The sequence below is a fragment of the Balaenoptera borealis genome (assembly GCF_965194805.1).
Source record: "Balaenoptera borealis genome assembly, contig: HAP1_SCAFFOLD_1793, whole genome shotgun sequence".
Taxonomy (NCBI): domain Eukaryota; kingdom Metazoa; phylum Chordata; class Mammalia; order Artiodactyla; family Balaenopteridae; genus Balaenoptera; species Balaenoptera borealis.
In genome coordinates, this window is record NW_028122455.1 from 48,798 (window position 1) to 76,151 (window position 27,354).

The 27,354-nt window shown below is 43.2% G+C and overlaps 1 protein-coding gene and 1 pseudogene across 12 annotated transcripts; one reads left to right on the top strand and one right to left on the bottom strand.

Moving 5' to 3' along the window:
- Window positions 1–1,354: 1,354 nt before the first annotated feature.
- On the bottom strand, window positions 1,355–27,354 carry LOC309622196 (uncharacterized protein). Of its 11 annotated transcripts, XR_014240594.1 has the most exons (7): window positions 27,293–27,354; window positions 18,821–18,958; window positions 15,968–16,028; window positions 14,497–14,838; window positions 9,824–9,997; window positions 9,620–9,666; window positions 1,355–8,909 (listed from the first exon to the last, which is right to left on the bottom strand). XR_014240594.1 is itself a non-coding variant. In XM_082409321.1 (5 exons), the coding sequence occupies exons 1-5, from the start codon at window positions 27,351–27,353 to the stop codon at window positions 8,842–8,844; spliced, it is 375 nt and encodes a 124-aa protein (XP_082265447.1). In that variant the 5' UTR covers window position 27,354; the 3' UTR covers window positions 1,355–8,841. The 11 variants fall into 11 exon arrangements, 1 of the variants encoding a protein (XP_082265447.1); XR_014240593.1 differs by lacking the exon at window positions 9,824–9,997; XR_014240601.1 differs by lacking the exons at window positions 18,821–18,958; window positions 27,293–27,354 and adding an exon at window positions 16,209–16,941.
- On the top strand, window positions 11,587–14,479 carry LOC309622197 (RING finger protein 11-like; annotated as a pseudogene). Its single transcript has 2 exons — window positions 11,587–12,810; window positions 13,025–14,479. The product of its transcript is annotated as an RING finger protein 11-like (transcript).

Genomic DNA, 27,354 nt, shown 5'->3' on the forward strand with positions numbered 1-27,354 from the left:
TTCACCATCCTAGAGGGCTAACTAGATACATTTTGTTGAGAAAGAATTTATTTTTAGACTATTTTCTATTTTTAAATGTTTACCGTTTTATAGGCAGGAATGAACTTAATCAGAAAGATTGAAACTAGAAGCAGAAACACACACACCAAGGCTCCTCCCTCATTTAATCAGATGTAAACGTGTGTGCTTTACACCCAGCGGTGCATACCATGTCCTCTGGAAGTGCCAGAGGTTCTCAGACTCGTTCTCGGAAGGGACCGTCAACACTTCCGCTGCCTCTGCTCCACAGGGTGCTCCAGCCTCTGCTTCAACAGCTCCACCACTCACTTGCCGCTCATTGGCAACTTGTTCCATTTGTCTAAGGCTCCAGCTGGCAAAGGTTTTAAAACTTAAAAAGATCCAAAATCTGCCTGTACTAGATTTCCTGGCTCTGCTTCCAGTTCTGCTCTCTGAAGGCACAAAAGAGACCTAATCTTCTACCTCTCAGGTCCCCACTTCCTTCCCTGAAGTATTTTCCCTCAGGTCTTCACTCTTTGAACCGTTTCTCACAGGTCATCCTTTCTACTCCCCTTTCCTAAGTTGACAGCTTCTGGGTCTATTTGTTGACATCCTGTTTTTAAGCATGTCCCTTTGAACTAAGCATGTTGTGCTTCAGATGGTGACAGAGGATTTATCATCTTCCTTTCTGTAAGCTAGAACATTTCTATGGCCTAACATATGTTTTACTCCTATTGAACTCACCAAAGCCATTAAACCTTTATTGCCACACTCTTCCTTGTAAGTTTTTGTTTTGTTTATTCTCATTTCTTAAACTGACAATACATGGTACAAAATTAAAAATATAGAAAGGAGTATTTGATACAGTGTCTTCCCTCTCCCGTTTCCCAGGCACCCATCTTTCCTTTCCAGAGCTACTCAGTGTGACTTGTTCTGGCATATCTTTACAGAGATTTTTAAAACACTTTATAGAAGTTTAATTTACATACCATAAAATACATCCATTTTAAGTATACAATTCAATTATTTTTAGTAAATTTACAGAGCTGTGCAATCATCACCACAATCCAGTTTTAGAACACTTCTGTTACCCAGAAAAGTCCCTTATACCTGTTTGCAATCAATCCACATTCCCAGCCCCAGACAACCTCCAATCTGCCTTTTTCCTTTTCTGCACATTTCATGTAAATAGAATTATATAATATCTAGTCTTTGCATCTAGCTTCTTAGCATGATGTTTTCAAGATTCATCCTTGTTATAGTGTGTACCAGTACTCCTTTTTATTGCTGGTTAGTATTCCATTGTATGGCTCTACCACATTTTGTTTATCCAGTTGCCAGTTGTTGGACATTTGGATTGTTTCATTTTTTTTTTTTTTTTCCGGATAACGTGAATCATGCTGCTATGAACATTTTTGTAAAAGTTTTTCTGTGGACATAGGTTTTCATTTCTTTTGCATATATACGCAGGACTGGAATTGCTGGGTCATATGGTAAGTTTATGTTTAGCTTTTAAGAAAATGCCAAAGTGCAAGCCCCACAAACAGCAAGAAAGTTGAAGAATGAGGTCAGCATTCAAAAATGGGGTCAAATCTACAGCTGGGAAGTGGTGTACAGACAGGTAGAATTTAGATCCTGAGCCTTTAATAAGCACTACCTTCGCTCAGTGCTCTCTGTTTTTAGACTCTATATGAGAACACCTAGGGCTTCCCTGGTGGCGCCGTGGTTAAGAATCCGCCTGCCAAGGCAGGGGACACGGGTTCGAGGCCTGGTCAGGGAAGATCCCAGATGCAGTGGAGCGACTAAGCGCATGTGCCACAGCTACTGAGCCTGCATTCTAGAGCCCGGGAGCCACAACTACTGAAGCCCATGCGCCTAGAGCCCATACTCCGCAACAAGAGAAGCCACTGCGATGAGAAACCCGCACACCGCAACCAAGAGTAGCCCCCGCTAGCCGCAACTAGAGAAAGCCCGTGCACAGCAATGAAGACCCAGTGCAGCCAAAAAAATTAATACATAAAATAAATAAGTTCAAAAAATAAATAAACAAATTAAAAAAAAAAAACAGAACACCTAATGCAGGTGGGAAGGTGGGAGGGACACTGTAAAGGTCATCTATGCTACATGTACAAGAACCCCGAGAGCACACCAATAGGTACCACATTTTTCACTGCTGTAGCCGATCATTCCCCCTGTACTACCACACTGTAGCATTCCCTTCCCTGATCTACTGCTACAGTCTCTTTGGAAGGTGTTTCAGAACTCTTGTTATGAGAGTGCCAGTTGAACTGTCCTCACTTCCTTCATTTATACCAGGATTGAAGACCTTGTGGTCCGAGATCCTGTCCAGAGAGCAAGCAGGCTAAGACTCTGTCTTTGTTGATGTATTTCATCAGAAAGGGCTCTACCCCCTCTCCTAGTTCATGGTGTGAAGTGTTCTTAGCCTCTCAGGAAAGTGGGGAGAATTGGAAAGACTCTACATGAGAATGCTAGGCTTTGTAAAACACTTTAGTTTTTTAAAAATAAGACTCATTTTGTATTGGACTTATAACAATCCTATGAAATACAAAGAAAGCCAAGAATCAGTGACATGAAATGATCACCAGTAAGAACTACAACAGTCACCGCTTATCTCGTAGCACAGGGCATTGTCCATGATCCTTAAGAAGAGTTACTAGAAATGCCTCGCCCATCCTGCCCCTAAACACCAACACAGCAATCATGTACCTTGAACGGTACATGATTGCTGTGTTGGAGTTTAGCGGGAGCATCTCACTTACCAGGGACTGGACTTTTACCTTGATTCCTTTGTAGTGACGGAGACATCCCTGGTGATGAAAAATTCCCTGGGATTGCAACCTCCAAGCCAGACATTTTGTGTGACACAAACTCAAGAACTCCCCAAGTCCTGCAGTAGCAGAAACAGTCACATATTTGAGAGTAACCCAGCATCTGAACTTGGGGACATTTCAGTGACAGCTCCAGTCCAGAGTGCCAGGCGTCTCCTGGCCCTGCCTCCAGCTCCAAGCCAGGGACAAATAGAGAGTAAGCACGTGGATGATATTAAAACCAAGCTTTCAAAGATTCTGGATGCCTAACACATCCCAAAAGAAAACCAAGATCCTCCACTACTCCCTTTAGGAATCCCTGATATTCACCAGCCGCTGGCCTGCACCGATCCCCTCAGCCAAGAGGAGCAGCCTGGTTCTGAAAATGCTGATCTGGGAAAGAACAGCCTGAGTCGTGAGGACCTAGGGACACTCGAAAATGGGATCGAATCCAGCAGTGGTCTTGCAGACATTACTACACTGGCGGAGGATATTCACCTTCCCCAGCTCTTTAGTTCTTTGAAAGATCTTGATCAATCCCAAGGTCCCAACGGGATCAAAGCCAAAGATGCCAGAGCCTTTAAGGTGAATCAGGTGCAGGAAAAGCCAAGTGTCATAAAGGTTCCCTCTGATCAACCCAGGAAGAACAAACAGAAAGCCTCTGAGCCTATCAGTGGCGCTCCCAAGGCCAAAATCCAGCCAAAGAATCCAGAGTGCCTGTTAGGGGGAGAAGTGGTTACATGCCACGCTGCAGTCAGTGACAGGGCTCCTGTGAACACGGCCAAGCACTCTCAAGGCAAACCTCAGAAAGCTGCATCCAGAAAGATCAGCAAAACTAAGAGCCACGGGCAGGAAAAGACCAAAAGGACCAGAGGAAGAAACAAGGCTGAAGAGAACAAGCAGTCAGGGAACAAAGTCAAGGCAGAAGAGAAGCCAACAATTCCCGAGACGAAGCGAAAAAAACACCAAACTGAGCTTTAAAAAGCCTCGAACCTCCCTAGGCATGCGCATGCTGGAGTCTGTGAAGGTTCTTCATGCGCTGGGGAAGAAGGATGATAAGAAAACTGGGCTCTCTTCCTGTCGGCTCTTGGGAAATTCAAGCAACCCCAAAGACCCCCAGCCATCCAGCCATGGCGGCATACCCCACATGAGGGTAAGAGTGCTGAGAAAACTCAAGTCGAAGCCCAGAAACCAGTCAGCAGTGCTGAAACAGAGTGTCTATCCTCATCCCAGTATGAGCGGCCTCCTCCTGGGAAGGTCAAGTTGATACCTCTGCCTTTTTCTGCCTGGGACAAGCCTCAAGCTCGACCCGCTCCTCGGAGGCCACAGTCTCTGGCCTCACATCGGCCTGCTGGGGCTTACCGTGCCCAGCCTGGTTCTACTGACTCAGCTCAACCTGCTGCAGTCAATTCATCCCAGCCAGTTCCTGCCTCTCTGCCAGGTCCCGCCAAACCAGCTCAGCCAACTGTGACCAACCCAACCCAACCGGCTTGGACCAACCATACCCAGCCTCGTGTCCCCTCAGTCTGCTGCTCTTAGGCCTGCACCCTACAAAACTTCATCTGGCGCTTCTCTCCAGCGGGAAGCCTGTTCCCCCTGCTGTGACTAAGCGCCAGTCCCCATCCAAGCTCCAAACCCAACTTCTATGCCAAGACTTCAGCAAGCAACGAGTTCCATGGAGGGAACCCAACGTGCCTGAGCCAGTCATGTCAAAGCCCATCGAACAAGAGCAGAGGCCAGAGCGAGAGGCCATGAAGAGGCGGGCTCAACAACGTGAGAATGCTGCCAGATACACCTCTTCGGGGAAGCTGCAATTTTTCACTGAGAGGGAAAAAGAAATGGAAATTGCTGTCTACTACGGATACGTCAAGTGAGAGCTGCTAGGATTCTTGGTGCCACCTTGGCTACCAGCTGTTCTTCCATACATAGGTAAGATAGGTATAGAACTGAATAAGTAAATGGAATACAATTAATAGATGAGTAATAAACCTTAAGAATTTTGAGATGCTGCTAACTGGGGCGTGAGAAAGGAAGGACTGAAAGTTGGATGGGAGAATGAAGGAAAGGGGTAAAAACTGAGCAAAGAGGAAGGAACTTGGCCCAGGGCTAGGAAGGCCAAAAGAGACGTATGGATTTAGGAAAGGAAGCAGGAGCGAGGATGAAATGGCAGAAGTAAAAAGCAGGGTCAGAGGTCTGGGTTGAAAGAACACAATTGGAGTAGAGTTGAAGGTGACAGAAGATGAGTCTAGGTTTACTAGGAGAAATAGAAAAAGTCTCTCGGGGACGCTGGCCTTAAGTCTCACAACCACCAGATAGGTATTTCAGAAAACAAGAGGTTCAGGACACATCTCTGAAAGGTCTGAGTTGCCTTATTCAGGTGTGACTATAGTGGGGGAATAGGGAAATCTACCAGAGAAGTGGCTAGGGCTCAGAGTTATCCTAGGGGCAGCTGACGACAGGGGCAGAGCCAAGGGAACTGCTGCATCAGGAGGCCCACGAATAGGGCCTGGTATGTAAATCACGATGTACTCAACACCTAAGCACGAGGGGAGCGAATGCGCTCTTCAGTTAACCTTGGCAAAGACAGGCAAGGCCGGTATTCCTGTGCCACTTCACTTACAGAGGTGCAGCAAAGGGCTGAGGTCACATCCCATGTGGAGGTACAAGGACTCAATTTGAGGCCCAAATGCCTCTGAAGTCCTCTGTATTTGCAGATGCCCGTAGGCGGCCAACCTGGCTTTCAGAGCACAGCATCCTGAGGTTACTGGTGGACGAGATCAAACTTCTGCACGCGCCTAAATATTAACTTGAGGGGCTTCCTCCATTGAGCAGGGCACGTGCCGCCTTTTGTAAACATCACCATCTACTGAAACGCATGAGAAAAAATCCGACGGAAGCGTCCACTCTCACGGGTGAGAGTGGTGGGGGCACGCGCACTGGGCAGCAGCTCCAACAGCCACAGGACGCAGGCGCCCAGGGGTTCAGAGGCTCCCTGGGAGGCCTCGTGGGGCAGCTCGAGGGAGTGACGATGGGAGAGAGCGGCAGGGCTGGGCGTGAAAAGGAATGCAGTGGGGAGAAGGGAGAGATGGAGACAGTGGATAGTGACTATGGGAAAATGGGCAATTTTCATTTTCAAAATTATTTTTTTGAGATGTCATTCACATGCCATAAAATTCACCTTCTGAAACTGCAAATTCAGTGTCATTTAGTACATCCACAAGCCTATGCAACCATCACCGGCATCTAACCCATCACGTTTTCATCACCCCAAAAAGAAGCCCCCTTAAGCATCAGCAGGCACTCTTCATCCCCTCTTCCTTCAGCCCTGGCAACCATTAATTTGCTTTCTGTTGCTATGGTTTTGCCTTTTCTGGACATTTCATGAAATAATACAAATGTGACCGCTGTCTCTGGCTTCTTTCACTTAGCATAATGTTTTCAAGTTCGTCCATGTTGTAGCATGTGTTAGTACTTCATTCCTTTTTATGGCTGTATAATATTTCACATATCCACCACATTTAAAAAAATCCATTCATCCACTGATGGGCATTTGGGTTTTTTTCACTAATAATGTCCATTTTTTGAGAGTTTATTCTGTGCCAGGCAGCACCAGGCTGAGTTACTGACCTTACTTCACAGATTAAGAGGCTTGGAGAGTGTGAAGAGTTTGCCCTAGATTAAGAGCTAGCAATTGGGGGAACTGGGGTTTGAACTCAGGCAAACTTCAGAGGTAATAGATTCACATGACAGAACACTAGAAAAGGTACACAAGGGTATTCAATGAAAAGTGACCCTTTTCCCCACGTTCCCCAGCCACACATTTCCCTCCTCAGAGACATCTGCTTTGGCCGTGCTGTGGATCCTTCCAGAGAAATATTTATACCCCAACATTTATGTATCACAACTTATTGACTAATCTGTCCCACTGATTTGAAATGTCACTTTTATGGTATAACAGATTCTTATACGTATATATATATTTTAATGTATTTATTTATTTATTTTTGGCTGCTTTGGGTCTTTGTTGCTGTGCGCAGGCTTTCTCTAGTTGCGGCAAGCGGGCTTCTCATTGCGGTGGCTCCTCGTGTTGCCGAGCACGGGCTCTAGGCGCGTGGGCTTCAGTAGTTGTGGCACACAGGCTCAGTAGTTGTGTCTCACGGGCTTAGCTTCTCCATGGCATGTGGGATCTTCCTGGGCCAGGGATCGAACCCATATCCCCTGCATTGGCAGGAGGATTTTTAACCACTGCACCACCAGGAAAGCCCCTTATACGTATTTATATTTCTCTTTTCAGAGCTGTCCTGACTCTTTCTTGCCTATCTGTTATGTTTGCCATTTCTCTAAAATTCTTTTTATCTTCTTTTTGATTTAAAAAAATTTTTTCCTCTTCTTGTTTGTTTCTCTTAAGGCATTATCCATTATGTTCATTCACTCGTATTATTTTATTTAATTTATTTAATTAATTAACTTATTTATTTTTGGAGGTGTCGGGTATTAGTTGCAGCACGTGGGCTCTTTGTTGCAGTGCGTGGGCTCTTCCTTGCGGCTCGTGGGCTCTCCAGTTGTGGCGCGTGGGCTCCAGAGCACGTGGGCTCAGTAGTTGCGGCGTGCGGGCTTAGTTGCCCTGCAGCATGTGGGATCTCAGTTCCCCAACCAGGGACCGAACCTGCATCCCCTGCACTGCAAGGTGGATTCTTAACCACTGGACAACCAGGGAAGTCCCCACTCTTGTATTATTTTAAATTTAGTCCTCATTTCTGAAACTTTTTTCTTTTATTTTGAATTCTGTCTTGAGTTCTATCATCTTACCTAATTCTGGTTTATGCTGTTCTTTCATCTTTTTTTTATTATGGTAAAATATACATAAAACAAAATTTATTATTTCAACCATTTTCAAGTATACAATTCAGTGACATTAAATACATTCACAATGCTGTGCAACCATCACCACTGTGCAAATTCAAAATAATTATGTCAAAAGATTGAGCAGGACATCAGAAAGATGGAGGCAGCAGCATAGCTTCTGAATCTCTCCAAACCCTTTCATGGAAGAAGATCAACTAAAACCAAACACCCATAGGTGGCATTTATCAGCATTTACCATTTCCAGAACTTTTCCACCATCCCAAACAGAGACTCTATAGCCACTAAACAATAACTTCCCATTCCCTCCTCGATCCATGTTCTTTCATCTTTCGCATTGTTTTTCCTAACATCTTTTAGCCCACTTTGAAATAATAGGTTACAGTTTTGATCTGTTTTGTGGACCTGTCTTTTCCAACTTGATTTTATTGTCTGAAGACATGCTATTCTGCTCCTTATTCTCTTTTTTCTTACACTACCTCTGTACGGGATTTGATCCCAATCCTTTTCTGTTACTGATTTTTGGATGAAAAAAGTTTTACAGCACTTTGAAAAGGTGGTGCGAGGCCATGTGGAAACATGTTCTTCATGGCTGTTTCATCAATGCTTCACTTATACTGCTTTGGAATAACTGTTTTCCAGGAGGCATAAACCAGTGGGCTTTACCATTGGACAGAGTGCAGAGAAAGGACCCCACGAAAGCTGATCACCTTAGCAGAAATGACTTAGTTATGATTTCACCCAAGATTGGTCACAAACCAGCCTGGGAAACTCAAGGCACCAGAGACAAGGCATAATGCCATCTTTCCTTCTCTCTGCCTCAGCTCTCAAGGATTGGTCACCTCCATGTTATTAGTAACTATTATTTGGTTTCTGTTCATAATTACTATCAGGAGACACAGCACTTAGGGGCCTAATTACACTGCCTAGCTACGCACCATTCTTCTTCATCTTGGCTTCCTGTCCACCAGCAGGAACCTGATTTAGTTTTGTTCTCCCTTCACCACAGCCCAGTAATTTTTGTGCATGACTCTCAGTCTCACCAGAATCTGTATCTCTCACTCTGCCCCAACATTCCACCCCATCATTCGCTCCCTGAAGTGTACTCTAGAAATTTCGGTCAACTGGATATTTTACCACTGTTCACCATCTCTTATGAAACCAGAAGACGAGCAGCTTTCTTATGGAATGACGGAGAACTTGTAAAGATAAAACACCAGTCTGCAGGAGAAAGGGAAGAAGAGAATGATGGAAATCGTTTCTGCAAAACTAGTTTTACATTACGTTTTGTTTGTTCCTGGTAAAGAAACTGAAATCTTCTAAACATTAAAAAAAAAATCTAAACCACTAAAGTCAATAATACAGGAATATAACTTTTGAAAAAAAGTTCTTTGGCTGCGCAGCATGTGGGATCTTAGCTCCCCAACCAGGGGTTGAACCCACGCCTGCTGCATTGGAAGCGCAGAGTCTTCACCACGGGACCACCAGGGAAGTCCCAGGAATATCACTTTTAAAGGAGAAGTTATAAACCCCTTGGTTCTATGAACTGGAGATTTTTAGTAAGAAGTCATGTATTTTAAATGACTTGGAGCTTTAAAGGAAGGAAGGAAGGAAGGGAGGAAGGAAAGAAGGAAGGAAGAAAAAGGGACTTCCTTGGTGGGGCAGTGGATATAATATCAAAAGTAAATTAATTAATTAAATAAATTTTAAAAAGAAAAAAAAAATGCTGAAATCCACTGACTAATTATTCAGGCTATTATATCTTGCTATTTCCAGATACATCCCTTTATAAACTTTTGGTAAAAGGTTATCGTATGTCAGAACAAATGAATTACAGACTTTTCTATTTTTCCAAAATTTGAGAAATTCCCTTACATTTCTCCCTTCAAATTTTATAACAAGGGAAAAGTAGTGACAACCCTTATACTTACATTCAATTGCATCATCTGGCCACATGCCTTCTACATCAATCAAATATCTACAAAACAACAAAATTCGAGTCATTTGTAAATAAAAAGGAAAGAAAATCAAGTTTTTGCAAAAAAAGGTCCAATTGTGCTTTACAAATACAGATAGAAAAATCCTAAGAAAATATCAGCATATCTAATCAATAATTATTAAAGCATGATATATACCATGACTACAAAAAGGCTTTATTCCGGAGTTTCCCTGGTGGCGCAGTGTTGAGAATCTGCCTGCCAATGCACGGGACACGGATTCGAGCTCTGGTCTGGGAAGATCGCACATGCCCCGGAGCGACTGGGTCCGTGAGCCACAACTACTGAGCCTGCGCGTCTGGAGCCCGTGCTCTGCAACAAGAGAGGCCGCGATAGTGAGAGGCCCGCCCACCGCGATGAACAGTGGCCCCCGCTTGCCGCAACTAGGGAAAGCGCTCGCATAGAAACAAAGACCCAACACAGCCAAAAAAAAAAAAAAAAAAAAAAAAAAAACAGGCTTTATTCCAAGGACCAAGGATGCAAGGATAACGCAACTTTAGAAAATCTATTAATATAGTTATTTACATTAATACAACAATTTAATCAATAAATGAAAGAGAATAAAATACAGGACCAAACTGGCAGATGTTAAAAAGTTATCTGATAACATACAACGGTCAGTTTCGGTCAAAATGCTTTGTACACTAAAAACAGGAGACTTAATATGACAAGAGTATTCATCAAGAACCAACAAATAACAAAAGACAAATTAGGACAAATATTAACATCATATCTAAAAAACCCTATCTAATCAACCACAGGAGCCAGAAACTTAGGAATCACCATCACTGACAGCTATTTCTCCCTCACCCTCATCCTCAACCCACCACCAGTGCTGACAATGATACTGCCTACATACCTCTAGAATCTGTCCACATCTTTCCACCAAAATGACCACCATACCCTGGTCCAAGCCACCATTATGCCCAATTTCTACACAAGTCTCCTAACTTGCTTCCTCGCTTCCACTCTTTCTCCCTGCAGTGTATTCTCCACTCGGTAGCAAAACGATAGGTTGAAAATGCAATTGGGTATGTTCCACACACTCACCTTCAACAAAAATAGTTCAATGGTTTTCTATTACTCTTCAAGTCTGAAACCTTAAACATAAGCCTGCACGATCGAGCTCCTACCCACACTTGCAGCTCCATTATAATGACATGCTCCCCCAACGGCCCCACCTTCCTGGCCAGTTCCTCCAACACAGCATATGCTTTCCTCTTAGAGGGTCTTTTGCTATTCCTTATGCTCAGAAATCTCTCCCCAACGTCCCTATCTGGTTAATACCTACTCATCCTTCAGATATCAGCTGAAACATCCCTAAACCTTCTCTAATCTCCATGATGAGATCAAATCCTCCCTAAAATATGCTCTCATGGTACCATGTCCCTCTCCTTGGCACCTGTCAGAGTTGTAATTCTACATGCAGAGTGTGATTCTTGAATAGCTATTCCCTCTCTGGACTGCTAGAATTCACAAAGGGCAGGCAGGTCAAGTCTCCTCACTCACAAAATTTCTCAAGTCTTTTTGCTAGCACCCAGCACAGTGCTTAAACATAACAGATGCTCAATACGTATTTCCTGCATGAACAACCATACATTGGTACAGTGTAGCAACACCCACAAAAAGCATAAGGGCATAAACTCCTTGATGCAGAAGTCCCATTCTGAGTGAAGTTAACTGAGACAAAGCATATATATTCAAAGATGTTCACACAGGAATGTTCATTACTTTGATGTTTTATAATATCAAAAACTTCTGACTTGTACATGTTCATCAGTAAGCAAAGGAACAATGCAGCCTTAAAAAAAAAAATAAACCGATCAACAAAGGATTAATCTCCAAAATATATCAATAGGTCATGCAGCTCACTATTAAAAACACAAACAACCCAATCAAAAAATGGGCTGAAGACCTAAATAGACATTTCTCCAAAGAAGACATACAGATGGCCAAGAAGCACACGAAAAGCTGCTCAACATCACTAATTATTAAAGAAATGCAAATCAAAACTACAATGAGGTATCACCTCACACCGCTTAGAATGGGCATCATCAGAAAATCTACAAACAGCAAATGCTGGAGAGGATGTGAGGAAAGGGAACCCTCTTGCACTGCTGGTGGGAATGTAAACTGATACAGCCACTATGGAGAACAGTATGCAGGTTCCTTAAAAACTAAAAATAGAATTACCATATGACCCAGTAATCCCACTACTGGGCATATACCCAGAGAAAACCATAATTCAAAAAGACATATGCACCCCAATGTTCACTGCAGCACTATTCACAATAGCTAGGTCACGGAAGCAACCTAAACGCCCATCGACAGGTGCACGGACAAAGAAGATGTGGTACGCATATACAATGGAATATTACTCAGCGATAAAAAAGAACGAACTTGGGTCATTTGTAGAGACGTGGATGGACCTCGAGACTGTCATACAGAGTGAAGTCAGTCAGAAAGAGAAAAACAAATATTATATATTAATGCATATATGTGGAATCTAGAAAAGTGGTACAGAAGAACCGGTTTGCAAGGCAGAAATAGAGACACAGATGTAGAGAACAAACGTATGGACATCAAGGGGGGAAAGCGGGGCAGGGCGGGGGTCGGTGGTGGTGAGATGAATTGGGAGATTGGGATTGACATATATACACTAATATGTATAAAATAGATAACTAATAAGAACCTGCTGTATAAAAAATAAATAAATTTTTTAAATTCAAAAATAAATAAATAAATAAACTAATTAAAAAAAAAAAAAAAAAAAAAAAAGAATGAGGTTGGGAGACTGTCAAAACAGCACACAGATCACACACTCAAGCCCCGGAAGATGGGGAACTGCCTTAAGTCCCCCACTTCGGATGACATCTCCCTGCCTCACAAGTCTCAATCCGACTGGGCTAGCTTTGGCAAGGGGACGGAGCTGGATCAGGAGCTGCTGCTGCCATATCTGGATCAAGTTCCAGTTTTGGTCTCTCATCCAACACCTAGTCAGACTCGCCTAGCACCTCAGCTGAGAGGAGCAAATTAGGATAGCTCAAAGAATAGGCCTCATACAGCATCAGCCTGAAGGAGTTTATGACCCTGGAAGAAATGGATCAGAAAAAAGGATCCGGGGGACTTCCCTGGTGGTGCAGCGGCTAAAGACTCCACACTCCCAACGCAGGGGGCCCGGGTTCGTTCCCCGGTCAGGGAACTAGATCCCACATGCATGCCGCAACTAAGAGTTTGCATGCCACAACTAAGGAGCCCACCGACTGCAATTAAGACCCGGCGCAACCAAATAAATGAATAAATAAAATAAAACAAATATTTAAAAAAAAGATCGGGGAGTGTGTGATCTGTATGATGCACTTTGTTTATGAGAACCCAATTTGATTTCTGCTGTGTATGCAGATCACCTGGGCTGTACAGATGACTGGCTGATGAGATCCTTCACGTGCCCCTCCTGCATGGAGACAGTTGATGCAGCACTGCTTTTGTCCTACGAGACTAACTGAGCCAGTGTCTCTCACCTGACTTCAAGTGAACCATCATTTTTGGTGGTTTTGATCTTTTGTGGTTGAGCCCAAAGAGCCAGGGATTAGGAATTAAGATCATGCATGAAAGTTTCCTAAAAATTCCTGAACGGCTGCAGATGTTGGGGAAAAGCACGTGATATTTTAGAAATTTAGGGGGAAAAAGGAGGATGGTATTTTTATGTAAAGCCTTCACCCAGTGTTGAAAAATATAATTGTTATTTAGATCTTGTTATTCCTCCAGTACATAGGAATTGTGTAAAGTGTTACAGCAGCTATATATGTTTCAACTGTGTGCCAAAGATTAGGATAAAGATAGTGGTTGTTTTTCCTAAGTGAGATAACTTTCTTCTTCCCCCTACCCAAATTCTTTTCTGAAGTTGCTGGCATTTGGGTCAAGGTTTTATGAAAAGCCACATTTTAGAACACTGGCACAAAAAAAGGAGTTTTAAGCTGGTTTGCATAGTTCTTTTTTTGTTTTAGAATAAACATAGAGCACTTATATTTTTTACTTTATAGGAACTCCACAAGTTAAGGTCCCATTGTTCTTTTGCTGTGATTGTTGTTACTATTGATGTTGCTGTTTTCTGTCTTTGCTGGTTCTTTCTAATCTACCATTTGTCATTATTGGCATATGATCATCTCAGGGTCACAAGATGGCTGCTGTAAAACCAAATATCATATTCTCACAAAACAAGGAGGAAGCAGAAAAAGAGCCCAAATGGTCATTTTCCTAATGCCTATTTATCTTTTCTCAGAGAAAAATATCATTCTCATAAGCACAATAACAGCCTTCCCTTAATTACTCATTTGCCAAAACAGACTGATATGACCATTCGTAAGACAATTCATGGCAAAGAGGGATATGATAATGATTGTCTTAGCCTAACAAGGATTTATCCACTCAAGCTGAATGCTTCACTCCTCAAAAAAGTCATAAAGCTCTATGAGCAAGGAAGAACTACTAAGTGACTGTTAAGTAAACCATCAGAATTGTTTGTCCAAGACCATACGATTCTTTCTTTCCACTGGAAATGGAATTCATTGCCTTAGGTCTTTTTCAATAGTGTACTATTACTGTTGGGGCTGGCTCTGTGCTTGAAAACCAGCTGAAAACCAGTTATAACCTGTTACAAGTGCTATATCTGTTTGCAGTTAAGAAATGCAGAATTCAAAGTGATCTCCTAGCTTGTAAGCCAACTGAGATTCACTGTCCCTCTTCTATAAAAAAAATGAGCTAATGTGTCCAGAAACTAACTCTAGTAAAGTGGGGTTTATTAACATTACCCTTTCTTATGAGTTTCGTCAAATTATTTTGGTTGTTAACATGGTGATAATTAAAAGTCAAGGTAAATTTTAAATATTAAGAATTCTGATGTATTGAGCTTGAATTATGCCACCATGCTTATGTAAAAATGAAAGTGGCACCATGGTTACACTGAGAAAAGTTTCTCAGTTGTAACCATTTTGATTTCTTCTTTCCTGTGACCTCCTTCCCTGTTGTCTTGAAGCACAGCAAAAGGATACTGCATGTCTTCTTACTGTAGTGCTGAGGTTATTGAAGTTATATAAAACACATCTCAGTCTCTTGTTTCTTGGAAGGAAAGTCCTGCTAGTTGACTGACAATTCTAAGCAGGGAGAATTAAGAGAAATGTGTTTCATGTTTTGCACACAAATGAAGAATTTGTATAATCACGACTTCACAGCTGTGATCTCAAAAAAGAAGGAATTTCTCTCTTTCTATTTTTCTTGCAATTAACGTAAGAACACTCTAAATCTCTAAGTTTCTGAAGCGTTAGTAGAGATGGTCTAGTAAAGATGTAGTTGTAATGTTTTACCCATTTAGCATGTGTTTATTTTTCCTTATGTACTCCAAGGTGACATATTTGTTCAGCTCAGTGATATTACAGCTAAAACAATCATTCATTAGTAAAAGGAGAAGCAATCTCAACCTAACAAATCAGAAGTGTTTCTTATTATTTTATACTGAGTTGAATATTTGACTCTTAACACTTTTTGCTACATACAAAACACAAGTCTCTTGAAGGGTTCCTCATAAGTGCATTATACAAGGATTTAGTATGTCCTAAGCACTTAAAGATTTGACATTCAACTGTAGTAGTATCCATGTTGGTTACTTTTCTTACGAGCCCCATGATGAGTTGGAGAAACACTGAAAGAATTAAGAGTATCAGGTTCTATTAAATTGTTACATGTATCTTGCTTAAGTTTGTGCTCATTTATTTATATCCAACTACATAAAGCAAATTTGGAGGAAAAAAAAGAATAATAAATAAATAAGAATGAGGTCTCCAAATATTGTCAGACGAAGATGTCCTCCATATATTAAATTATAAACCAGAATGTCTAAAACACTATACCATTAAATCACAGGTACAGTCAGTTCTGTATATCCAACGGTTCCATAACCTGCAGATATGGAAGCCCGACTGTACTACACCATTTTACATACGGGACTTGAGCATCCGAGGATTTTCGGATCCATGGGGAGTCCTAAAACCAATCCCCCTGCAGATACCAAGGGACCATTGTATATGCTTATATCTGCATTTTTTACGTCTGAAAAAATATGTGCTAAATTATTACTGGTGGTAACATCTGAGTAGGGGGCAAAATTGCCTTCCACTTCATACACTTCTCTGACTGCATTTTTTGCATTCAGCTTACATTAGCTTACATTACTATTGTAAACAGAACAATTTAAACATGCTCTGCCTCTTGGGGTTGGCAACTCACCTGCACATGAGGTAGCCAGTCCTGTTGAAACCATGGGTACAGTGGACACCAAGAAGTCTGTCTAGAAAACAGGGAATATGGAATTAAGTAAGCGAAGTAGATACACTAAAAACGAGTTATACAATTTTCTGAAGAGTAGCCTTTATTAGTTACCACAACACTACCACTATCCTGAAAAGGAAAAACTCTGAAGAAAAGAGTGTTTTTGCAGGAACGTACTATAAAGAATTAACTACTATACAGTCAAAATTCATTGTCTCTGGGAAATTTTGCATAGCCTCCAATCAGATGCAATAGTGTGGACTGGAGAATGCCCATCAGGAACTGATCTGACTATAGAAAAAGGGAGTGGAAAAAAAAAACAGGCTATCAGAAGAACAGAATTTGTTTTTGAGTGAAACAAATGGAATGCCTTCACTTTTAATGCTCAATATTAAAAAGAACAAACGGTTTCTGAAGGGCTCTTGGGGTCCCCAAAGCACTTCCATTCCTTCTCTCCTTCACTGCTCCTCACACGCCACGGGTCTATGTGCCTGGGGAGTTCTCGGGTTAAGTAGCACCGTTCTTATTTCACAATGAAAAAGTAAGGCTTGAGAACGTAAGCCCAAGCTGCAGAGCAGGCAAACAGAAAAAAGACTAGAATCGAGTCTCAGATTTTTCCAACGATGCCACAGTATTTTGTGGTCCAGGACTTAAAAAAAATTATATGAGAGAGTAAATAAAAAACAACAACATGTAGCTGATCTCTGCAAAAGCTATGTCTGTGACTAGGTGGTGTCTGGCATTCGTCATCTCCTGCCTGGAATACTACCGCCCTACAATTCTAACAATCTCTTCTATTTCAACTGATCCTCCACATGGAAGATGTTCTCTCTCTAAAATATAAACTTGGCTGGATTGCTCTGTTGCTTAAAAATCTGTTGTAGCAATGCAACTTCCCTAACACGAAGCGTCTGCAACTTCTCCAGAGTCTCTGCCCCTGCCGTCAGTTCGGCATCGGCTACTGGTACCCCTTTCCAGACACTCATGGGTAGTGCCTACCTTTACCAACATTCTAGCACGACTATGTTACCTGGAGTTACGGACCACAGCCAGATCTCCACTTCAGCTGCTTCCTATCCAGGTGTTCTTGAGTGGGACATCACAGCAAGCACTGAAAAGAATTCTTCTTCACTCGGAGACTTTACTCTGGCACTCACTGACCGGCATACAGCTGCTTCCTCCATGTTTCTGGCAGCCCAGTATGATAAAACTTCAGACGCCAATAACATGGTCCCTCTACATCCATCGCTTTCTGCCAGCCTTGCTCAGGGAACACCATCTCAGATTCCAAATCAGGGGCAGAGCCACCTGTCACTTACCTACCAGGAAGGAAGCCAGGTATATTACTATAACCAAGGCACACTGGGGTCTTTACTGTATGGAGAACTTGGCTCCTGCCCGCAATCCTATGGCTCTGTGTCATACACAGGAAGTAGGGCCTCTGTGCAACCAGAAATGGGAATGGGACTGAAGGAGATTCAGCCCACAAATATCCGACCACCAGCTTCCACCTCTGCAATCTGCCACCCTGTGTCTGCTCAACGCATCACAGAAACAAGTTTTCAAGGTGAGTACACAAACGGCAGAGAAAGTTGAAGAATGAGGTCGGCATTCAAAAATGGGGTCAAATCGACAGCTGGGAAGGGGTGTAGAGACAGGTAGAATTTAGATCCTGAGCCTTTAATAACCACTACCTTCTCTCAGTGCTCTCTGTTTTTAGACTCTATGTAAGAACACCTAGGGCTTCCCTGGTGGCGCCGTGGTTAAGAATCCGCCTGCCAATGCAATGCGGGGGACACGGGTTCGAGCCCTGGTCTGGGAAGATCCCACATGCCGTGGAGCAACTAAGCCCATGTGCCACAACGACTGACCCTGCATCCTAGAGCCCGTGAGCCGCAACTACCGAAGCCCACGCGCCTAGAGCGCATGCTCCGCAACAAGAGACGCCACCGCGAGGAGAAGCCCGCACACCACAACCAAGAGTAGACCCCGCTAGCCGCCAACTAGAGAAAGCCCGTGCACAGCAATGAGAGACGCAGTGCAGCCAAAAAAATAAATACGTAGAATAAATAAGTTCAAACAATAAATAAATACATAAACATAAATTACAAAAAAAAGAACACCTAATGCAGGTGGGAAGGTGGGAGGGCCACCGTAGAGGTCATCTATGCTACATGTCCAAGAACCCCGAGAGCACACCAATCGGTACCACACTTTTCACTGCTGTAGCCGATCATTCCCCCTGTACTACCACACTGTAGCACTCCCTTCCCTCATCTACTGCTATAGTCTCTTTGGAAGGTGTTTCAGAACTCTTGTTATGAGAGTGCCAGTTGAACTGTCCTCACTTCCTTCATTTATACCAGGATTGAAGACCTTGTGGTCCGAGATCCTGTCCAGAGAGCAAGCAGGCTAAGACTCTGTCTTTGTTGATGTATTTCATCAAAAAGGGCTCTACCCCCTCTCCTACTTCATGGTGTGAAGTGTTCTTAGCCTCTCGGGAAAGTGGGGAGAATGGAAAGGACCCTATATGAGAATGCTAGGCTCTGTAAAACATTTCAGGTTTTTAAAAATAAGACTCATTTTGTATTGGACTTACAACAGTCCTATGAAATACAAAGAAAGCCGAGAATCAGTGACAGGAAAGGATCACCAGTAAGAATTACAGCAGTCACCGCTTACCTCGTAGCATAGGGCACTGTCCATGATCCTTAAGAAGAGTTAGTAGAAATGCCTTGCCCATCTTGCCCCTGAACCCCTTGAAAGGTACACGACTGCTGTGTTGGTGTTTAGGGGGAGCATCTCACTTACCAGGGACTGACTTCTCCCTTGATTCCTCTGTAGTGATGGAGACTTCCCCGCTGATGAAAAATTCCCTGGGATTGCAACCTCCAAGCCAGACAGCTTTCCTATGGAATGACAGAGAACTTGTCAAGGTGAAACACCAGTCTGCGGGAGAAAGGGAGGAAGAGAATGATGGAAATCGTTTCTGGGAAACTATTCTTACATTATGTGTTGTTTGTTCCCGGTAAATAAACTGAAATCTTCTTAACAGTAAAACAAAATCTAAACCACTAAAGCCAATAATACAGGAGTATAACTTTTGAAAAAAATTTCTTTGGCTGCGCAGCATGTGGGATCTTAGCTCCCCAACCAGGGATTGAACCCACGCCTGCTGCATTGGAAGCGCAGAGTCTTCACCACGGGACCACCGGGGAAGTCCCAGGACTATCACTTTTAAAGGAGAAGGTACAAACCCCTCGGTTCTATGAACTGGAGATTTTTAGTAAGAAGTCAATATATTTGTTGTTAGGCTCATTTTATGTTAGGCTGTCTCCCTGCACAGGATGCAGGCGCCTTGAGGATGGAAGTCATATCCCTCTATAGTACGTCCCTCTTCTTTCTGCTTTGCAGTTTGCTGCTCCACTTGCTCAACCCCACCTAGTAATAACCTATACTTCCCTTGTTCCTGTTTTCCCATCTGGAAAACAGACAAAAGGCAACCAAACAACGCAAAGGTCTCAACAAATAAGGGATATCCAAAACCAGAGATGGCCAGAACTTCTGTACCCCTGATGAAATAGTCCTCATACAAAACCTGATAATCAAATTCCTTAATGCTAGGAATCACAGTGAAAAATAGTATCTGAACTGACTTCTGTCAGATGAGTGAGAACTAAGGTTAATTCAGTGTATCTGAAGCATAGAAAGTGAGGGCAAAAGTGGCACAAGATGGGGCTAGAGAAGCAGAGAGGATTCTAGACCACGCAGAGTCTTAAAGGCCAACAGTGTGTTTTCTATTCTCAAAACAATGCTTGTGAGCGATGTTTATGAGCAACGTTCCAACTTGCTTTGAAGGTTTCTTGTGTGAAGAGTGGATTGGAAGGAAACAAGATATATGGACACCAGTTAGGACCTAATCGCAACAGACAGGCAAGTTCAGTATTAGGAAGTTGAGGAAGAGCTGGCTGACAGATTCCAAAGAAATTCAGGAGATGAACTGAAGCGGGCTTAATGGGGTAGGAGATGGAGGAAAGGAAGGTCTTAGGGAATTCAAGGGTTTACTGCACACATGAGCAAAGTCTCAAAATTAATCATTTGAACGTACAGAGGCGGATCTCCCAAATGACACCGGTTAGGAAGCAACGGTACGCCCTTTAGAATTCCTAGAGACAACACAAATCAACTGTTTCGATGGAAAATTCGGCGGGACTCTTGATTTCCATGGGAATACAGAGAAAAGAGACACTGATCTGGCTTGCAGGTATATTTAGGAAGTTGTTAGCCGGACATCACCTACTAGTATCATGTAAGTAGGCCGTCCGAAGTAGGAAGCTTAGGGGAAAAACCTGGAGGAAAACTTAAAAGCTTAAGCCACACCTCTACACTACACCACCTTTCACAATTTCTTCTCAGATAAGCATCATCCCCATCAGTGAAGAAACTCGTTCGTACCTCATAATAGGAAAAACAGGCCTAAAGATTCAATGTGTGTCTTGGGAGGTCCCATCTATGCGATATCTTCCTGGGACCAGAAAAGGCCCCAGGAAGATCCATCTCTGCACCCCTGAAAGCTTACCACCAAGGAAAATGACTAGGTCCATAGATTGCCTCCCTCAAACCAGCTTACCTCACACATAGATCATTAGCAACTCCGCCCTTACTCACATTATCACAGTCACAAGAGTGGTTAGGGAGAAAAGCACTAACCAGGGGAACGAAAACAGAGGCAATCCAGGCCAAGCTGGGCTGGTGGCAGATATCTTGCTCCTTACGCTCGGGTGCATAATGCGACTCACCACAGTGCCTTTTTCACAGACCCTTTTGAACGTTTCTCCACAGAATCCAACAGCTCAAGTTAGTTCATGACGCTTCAAGGTCAACAATCGTCAAGAGAAAAACATGCAATATGTCTTACAATGTTGGATTCCTTACAAACAGGACAAGGAGATAACCATGTAGACAAAACCAGAGCATTTGAAAACATCTGTATTCTACAAACACACCAGTGAATGCTATAAATAAGGTACTATGACATAAAACAAAATGAAAACTAGATGTGAGACTGTTCTCTTCAGTGTACAGACTTCATGGCAGTTGCTGCACACTATCTAGCTACTTAGATCTTTAACTCTCTGTTCTGTTAATACCAAATGAGGCCCAAGTGTGTCAACCTGTTTCCCACAGAAACCAAAAAGTCTACATGCATCTCTTTTCTCCTGTGCCCTTTCACCTTACCTGCTCCCAATTCTCCACCAACGTCCTCCTCTTTCTCTAATTATTCTCCTCTTCATTTTGCTTGGCCTTGCCCCCAAGCATGCAAGACAGAGAGTCCTAGAGGTCCAAGATTCTAGAGTGGCTGTTTGCAAGGCGGAGGAGATTACAGTAACTGCCACACTGTATATACTTCTGTGCAAAGAAAAAGGGACAGTGTTCAGAATGTCTCTCACATATAACAAGAGCTGGAGATGGCAGGATACCTGTGTGGCCCAAGGAACTAGAGCTAGCAAATTATGGGCCAAACAATTGCAACCAAAGGCTGGAAGAGGAAAGGTCTGCAACCAGCTCTGTCTCCTAGCTCTCTGGTATTTGCTGCCAACGGGCAGAGTCTATTTCGTGAAGCATCAAGCACTGAAAAGAAGACTCCTGCTGCTGGAAGGTGACAGGAAGTAACGTCCAATGCAAGATCAAGGCTTGTCCTCGAAGCAATGCCCATAATGGAAGAAAAAAAAAAAAGAGAAAGCGGAAGAGAAATGTTAAGTCGCAAGTCCAACCTGGCCCCCAGCCTAGCCCAGCCCAAGGAAGGTAGGAGTCAAGGAGAAGAAACTAAAAGAGAAGAGCCTTGGACCACAACATTCTCCACAAGGTACACTCAACAAACTTCACCCTACTCTTGAACCAAGTTACAAAGAGAGCTTCTTAATCCCTACTTTGGCTCCTTAAAAGCTGCTATCAGTTCACTCATTAGACACATATGATTTCAGAACAACTGTAATAGTTCAAACTAGATGGCTCTTTCCTTCCTAAGGATTATTAATTAAAGAAGATCTATATAGCTCTAAGTATATGATACATAAAATAGAATACTCTGTAGAATATAAGTAACTCTTAGTTCAGTGTATTAATGAACGTCTGTAAGAAATGTTGCAATGATTTCCCTAATGGAAGAGCCTGGGGGAGGTAAATCTGTCTTCTAGGATTTCCTCCCCAGAGCTCAGAAACTCAGGTGTTGTTTTAGCTCTCCTACACTCTCTTCACCCAAGCCCGCCTTCCTGTTGGGGATCGGACCTCCCTATTGGCTCTCTCATACCTTTCAACTGCCTGCTTTGTGACATCACTCTCCTACCAAACCTACTACCACTTGGTAGAGTCTTGGGGTTTCCGTGGAGCTGTTTGGACCAGTAACCAGTGACCTCTGTACTGGACACGTGCGCCGTTCAGCTGCAGCCACTCAGACATCCTCTAGTGTTGTCTCCTCATCCCTTGTACCTGCAGTGGATGCTTCCTCTTCTCTGACCATGTCAGGTAAGAAAAGAAACTTTGGAAAGTTTTGCGTTCGATTTCTTTTGCCCCTAAATTGAGTAGGAGATTCAAAATAGCATGGAATAATGAGGGAAAGTATTGAACTACACGTCTGGAGACCTAATTTCACTTTTGACTTTGACGTTTACTATCTGTGTGACTTTGGACAAATCACTGGCTGTCTCACAAAGCCTGTTGCTTTCCTTAACTGTTACGTTAGGATACCACGTTGGGTTGATCACTCTGATCCCCTTCTTTTCCAGTATTGAGCCTTAAAGGGTACCCATGTAGAAAACGAAATCAGACACTTCTCAAGAGTGTTTCAACAGAAACATAGAAAAGCCAGGGGACATAGAAAACTAGCAATATATACCAAGATGTTTCATCTCTAATGGTCTCCCTCCACTAGGATTTCGACTAGTTGAAAAGAGAGAATAGGGAGAGAGGATGGAGAGTACTGGGCTCTACAGGGAGGCACAGAGTCGAGCGTAAGGAAGTTTAGGATGGTTTTCATTAGCACAGGCCAACAGGCACCAAGAGATGGGAGAAAATGTAAGAATGAAGAGGGAAAGCATAGAGGAGCTCTCAAGAAAAACGGAGTTTGCAATGGAATGCTGATGGGAACCAAAGATTTTCAATTAAAGCAGAAACAGCACAGAGGGAAACCTGCTCAGAGCAGGGCAAAACCAAGTTGATGGTAGCAAACCCTTACATTAACAGACTAAGAAGGAAAGTAAGGCCAGAACAGGGGATCACCAGGAAAGGCAGCTTATCAGAAAAGTCATACTCCGTTTTCTTTCTTTTATTGCCTCTCTGAATACAGTTGGCCACTTGACAGTTTTGAATATAAACATTTTAGAAATACGTTTTAGAAATGATGCCTCCTATAAACAAGCAACCACAGTGGTTATCTAGGGGGCTGCTTTTCAGTGTTTTATTCTTTCTAATTTTTAAACTAGGTAGACATTTCACCAATTCAACATTTTAAGTGATATCTTCTAAATTGAATCAGAAGGACTATTTTCCTTGGTGTGATATGTAGGTTCTAAGGCAAGGCTGCTTTTCATTTTTACAGTTATTTCCTTCCTAACACAGAGAGCACATTGATCAACAGCCATCGTTCGCTTGTAGAGCTTAGCTACCGAAGAAGAAGAAGAAAAAGTCAAGCCCCACATCTCTAATTCCCCCCCCCACTTAGGGAATTCCCTGGCGGTCCAGTGCTTAGGACTCGGTGCTTTCACGGCCAGGGCCACGCGGCGCGGCCAAAGAAACAAAACAAACAAACATCCACGTTTATCGAAAACCATATTGTGGAGTCCTGTGGATTTTCTTACATTTGAAAATCTTTTTTAATTGGATTCTAGGCATGATGGTTTTTTGAGGTTTTGGGATGCCATCTTCTTGGATGCTGAAGATGATTCTAATCTAAGTTCTAGGATAAATCCAAAAACCTTCCTGATACATTTTAAGCTTCCTTTCTGCTTATTATATAAGCTATATTCATTGAAATATATATTTCTCCTAGGCTTAATACCTCTTACTTGCTGGGTAAAAATATGAAGGAGCACAATAATGAAACTCTTTTACACTTATTATTTTGCTGTCTGCTTCGTACCGGTTTTCATTGAAATACTTGTCTATATGTGTTGTGGCTACCTATACATGCACATTTATTGCATTCTGTTGCTTGTTATGCATTTTTTACTGACATACCTTCTCTGTCTGTATGCATTGGCTAGGAATTCATTCACCTCTATCACCTCCATCGTGTTTTCTGGTTAATAGTATTCACTAAAATAGAGTGGGCAAAATTCACTTTCATAATATTGCATGGATAGTACAGAATGCCATTTGTTAGTAAATTCATTAGGCTTCGATACTTGCCACATACCCCAGTTTTCATTAATATCTATGGATTTCTTTTTCGTTAACGTAATATGCTTGTCATGATTTTTCTTTGTCTTTCTAGAACTTATTGTATCTTCCTCCATATAAATCATACGCAATAGATCAGCTTATTCATCTATTAATTATTACTGCTATTATTATTGGTGGTGGTGTTATAACCACTTTATAGGTGAGGAATCTGAAGTAATCAGATAACTTTTCCCTTTCCAAAAGCACTTAAGAAATCCACTTTCGGGTAATCATTTTGAGGTAGGATGAGAAACCAGGCTTGAAGAGGGCAAAAATGACTCTTTCAATTCACCAGTTGGACTGAGCTGTACGTCACCTCTAGGTAATAGCGTGGGAACTGCACAAGCAAAGGGAGACACTGAAGACGACCATGGTAATAGCCGTACTGTTTTCTAATGGACAAAAAAAATGCCTATATTATAAGTTCTATTTCTCCTGCTTTCTGGCAGTATCATGCTCAGAGTGGAGTCCTGGCAAGGAAGTCAGGATACTTAGGTTCTGAAACCTGGTAATGATACTAACATAATGAGAGAACTTGAACAAGTCAACCCGACCTCTCTGAGCCTCAGTTTCCTTACTCACGAAATGAGACTGAGAACATCGAAGTTCTCTAAGGGCCTCCTAGTTCTAAAATGCTTCCAGTCTAGGAAATAGCATAGAAGTCAATACGAGTGCAGGCTGAAGGGAAAGACAGGGCAGGGAGAAGGTTGCTTCCAGCCTAGAGAACAATCTCTGAACCACACCACTTGGCTCTTCTGCCCGTCTGTGCCCAAGATGGGAGCACAGGCAGTGAATAGAGAAGAGTGGAAAACTGCTCAGTCCTTACAGCCATCATTAACTGTCTGATTTTGGGTTTCTCAGGAAGTAGTGATAGTAGAGGTGTCCTGATAGCAAGAACCTTCAGATGATGCCGTTCCTCAAACGTAGTGAGAATTTCTCAACCTCCCTGAGTTTTTCATGACCCTCTTGTTCTTACAGAAAATTTCCAACATCCATCTCTACTTGGAACTCTAAATTCTCTGCAGCATTCTCCTCCTGTGGTGAGCAATGCAACTTCCCTAACACGAAGTGTCTGCAACTTCTCCAGAGTCTCTGCCCCTGCCGTCAGTTCGGCATCGGCTACCGGTACCCCTTTCCAGACACTCATGGGTAGTGCCTACCTTTACCAACATTCTAGCACGACTATGTTATCTGGAGTTACTGACCACAGCCAGATCTCCACTTCAGCTGCTTCCTATCCAGGTGTTCTTGAGTGGGACATCACAGCAAGCACTGAAAAGAATTCTTCTTCACTCGGAGACTTTACTCTGGCACTCACTGACCGCCACACAGCTGCCTCCTCCATGTTTCTGGCAGCCCAGTATGATAAAACTTCAGACGCCAAGAACATGGTCCCTCTACATCCATCGCTTTCTGCCAGCCTTGCTCAGGGAACACCATCTCAGATTCCAAATCAGGGGCAGAGCCGCCTGTCACTTCCCTGCCAGGACGGAAGCCAGGTATATTACTATAACCAAGGCACACTGGGGTCTTTACTGTATGGAGAACTTGGCTCCTGCCCGCAATCCTACGGCTCGGCGTCATACACAGGAAGTCGGGCCTCTGGGCAACCAGAAATGGGAATGGGACTGAAGGAGATTCAGCCCACAAATATCCGACCACCAGCTTCCACCTCTGCAGTCTGCCACCCTGTGTCTGCTCAACGCATCACAGAAACAAGTTTTCAAGGTGAGTATAACAAACGCCAGAGAAAGTTGAAGAATGAGGTCGGCATTCAAAAATGGGGTCAAATCGACAGCTGGGAAGGGGTGTAGAGGCAGGTAGAATTTAGATCCTGAGCCTTTAATAACCACTACCTTCGCTCAGTGCCCTCTGTTTTTAGACTCTATATGAGAACACCTAGGGCTTCCCTGGTGGCGCCGTGGTTAAGAATCCGCCTGCCAATGCAATGCGGGGGACACGGGTTCGAGCCCTGGTCTGCGAAGATCCCACATGCCGTGCAGCAACTAAGCGCATGTGCCACAACGACGGAGCCTGCATTCTAGAGCCCGTGAGCCTCAACTACCGAAGCCCACGTGCCTACAGCCCATGCTCCGCAACAAGAGAAGCCACCGCGATGAGAAGCCCGCACACCGCAACCGAGAGTAGCCCCCGCTAGCCGCCAACTAGAGAAAGCCCGTGCACAGCAATGAGAGACCCAGTGCAGCCAAAAACATAAATACGTAGAATAAATAAGTTCAAACAGTAAATAAATACATAAACATAAATTACAAAAAAAAGAACACCTAATGCAGGTGGGAAGGTGGGAGGGCCACTGTAGAGGTCATCTATGCTACATGTACAAGAACGCCGAGAGCACACCAATCGGTACCACACTTTTCACTGCTGTAGCCGATCGTTCCCCCTGTACTGCCACACTGTAGCACTCCCTTCCCTCATCTACTGCTATAGTCTCTTCGGAAGGTGTTTCAGAACTCTTGTTATGTGAGTGCCAGTTGAACTGTCCTCACTTCCTTCATTTATACCAGGATTGAAGACCTTGTGGTCCGAGATCCTGTCCAGAGAGCAAGCAGGCTAAGACTCTGTCTTTGTTGATGTGTTTCATCAGCAAGGGCTCTACCCCCTCTCCTAGTTCATGGTGTGACGTGTTCTTGGCCTCTCGGGAAAGTGGGGAGAATGGAAAGGACCCTATATGAGAATGCTAGGCTTTGTAAAACATTTCAGGTTTTTAAAAATAAGACTCATTTTGTATTGGACTTATAACAGTCCTATGAAATACAAAGCGAGCCGAGAATCAGCGACAGGAAAGGCTCACCAGTAAGAATTACAACAGTCACCGCTTACCTCGTAGCATAGGGCACTGTCCATGATCCTTAAGAAGAGTTAGTAGAAATGCCTTGCCCATC

Bases quoted from the DNA above. Each gene is read 5' to 3' on its own strand.
- LOC309622196 (XM_082409321.1), bottom strand. From the start codon at position 27,353: ATGGGCAAGGCATTTCTACTAACTCTTCTTAAGGATCATGGACAGTGC. The intron at 16,029-18,820 runs GTAAGTGAGATG...CCTGTTTTCTAG, and splicing joins AAGGGAGAAGTCAGTCCCTG to ACAGACTTCTTGGTGTCCAC. The intron at 8,910-9,619 runs GTAAGTATAAGG...TTTCTCCTGCAG, and splicing joins GCCAGATGATGCAATTGAAT to ACTGGTGTTTTATCTTTACA.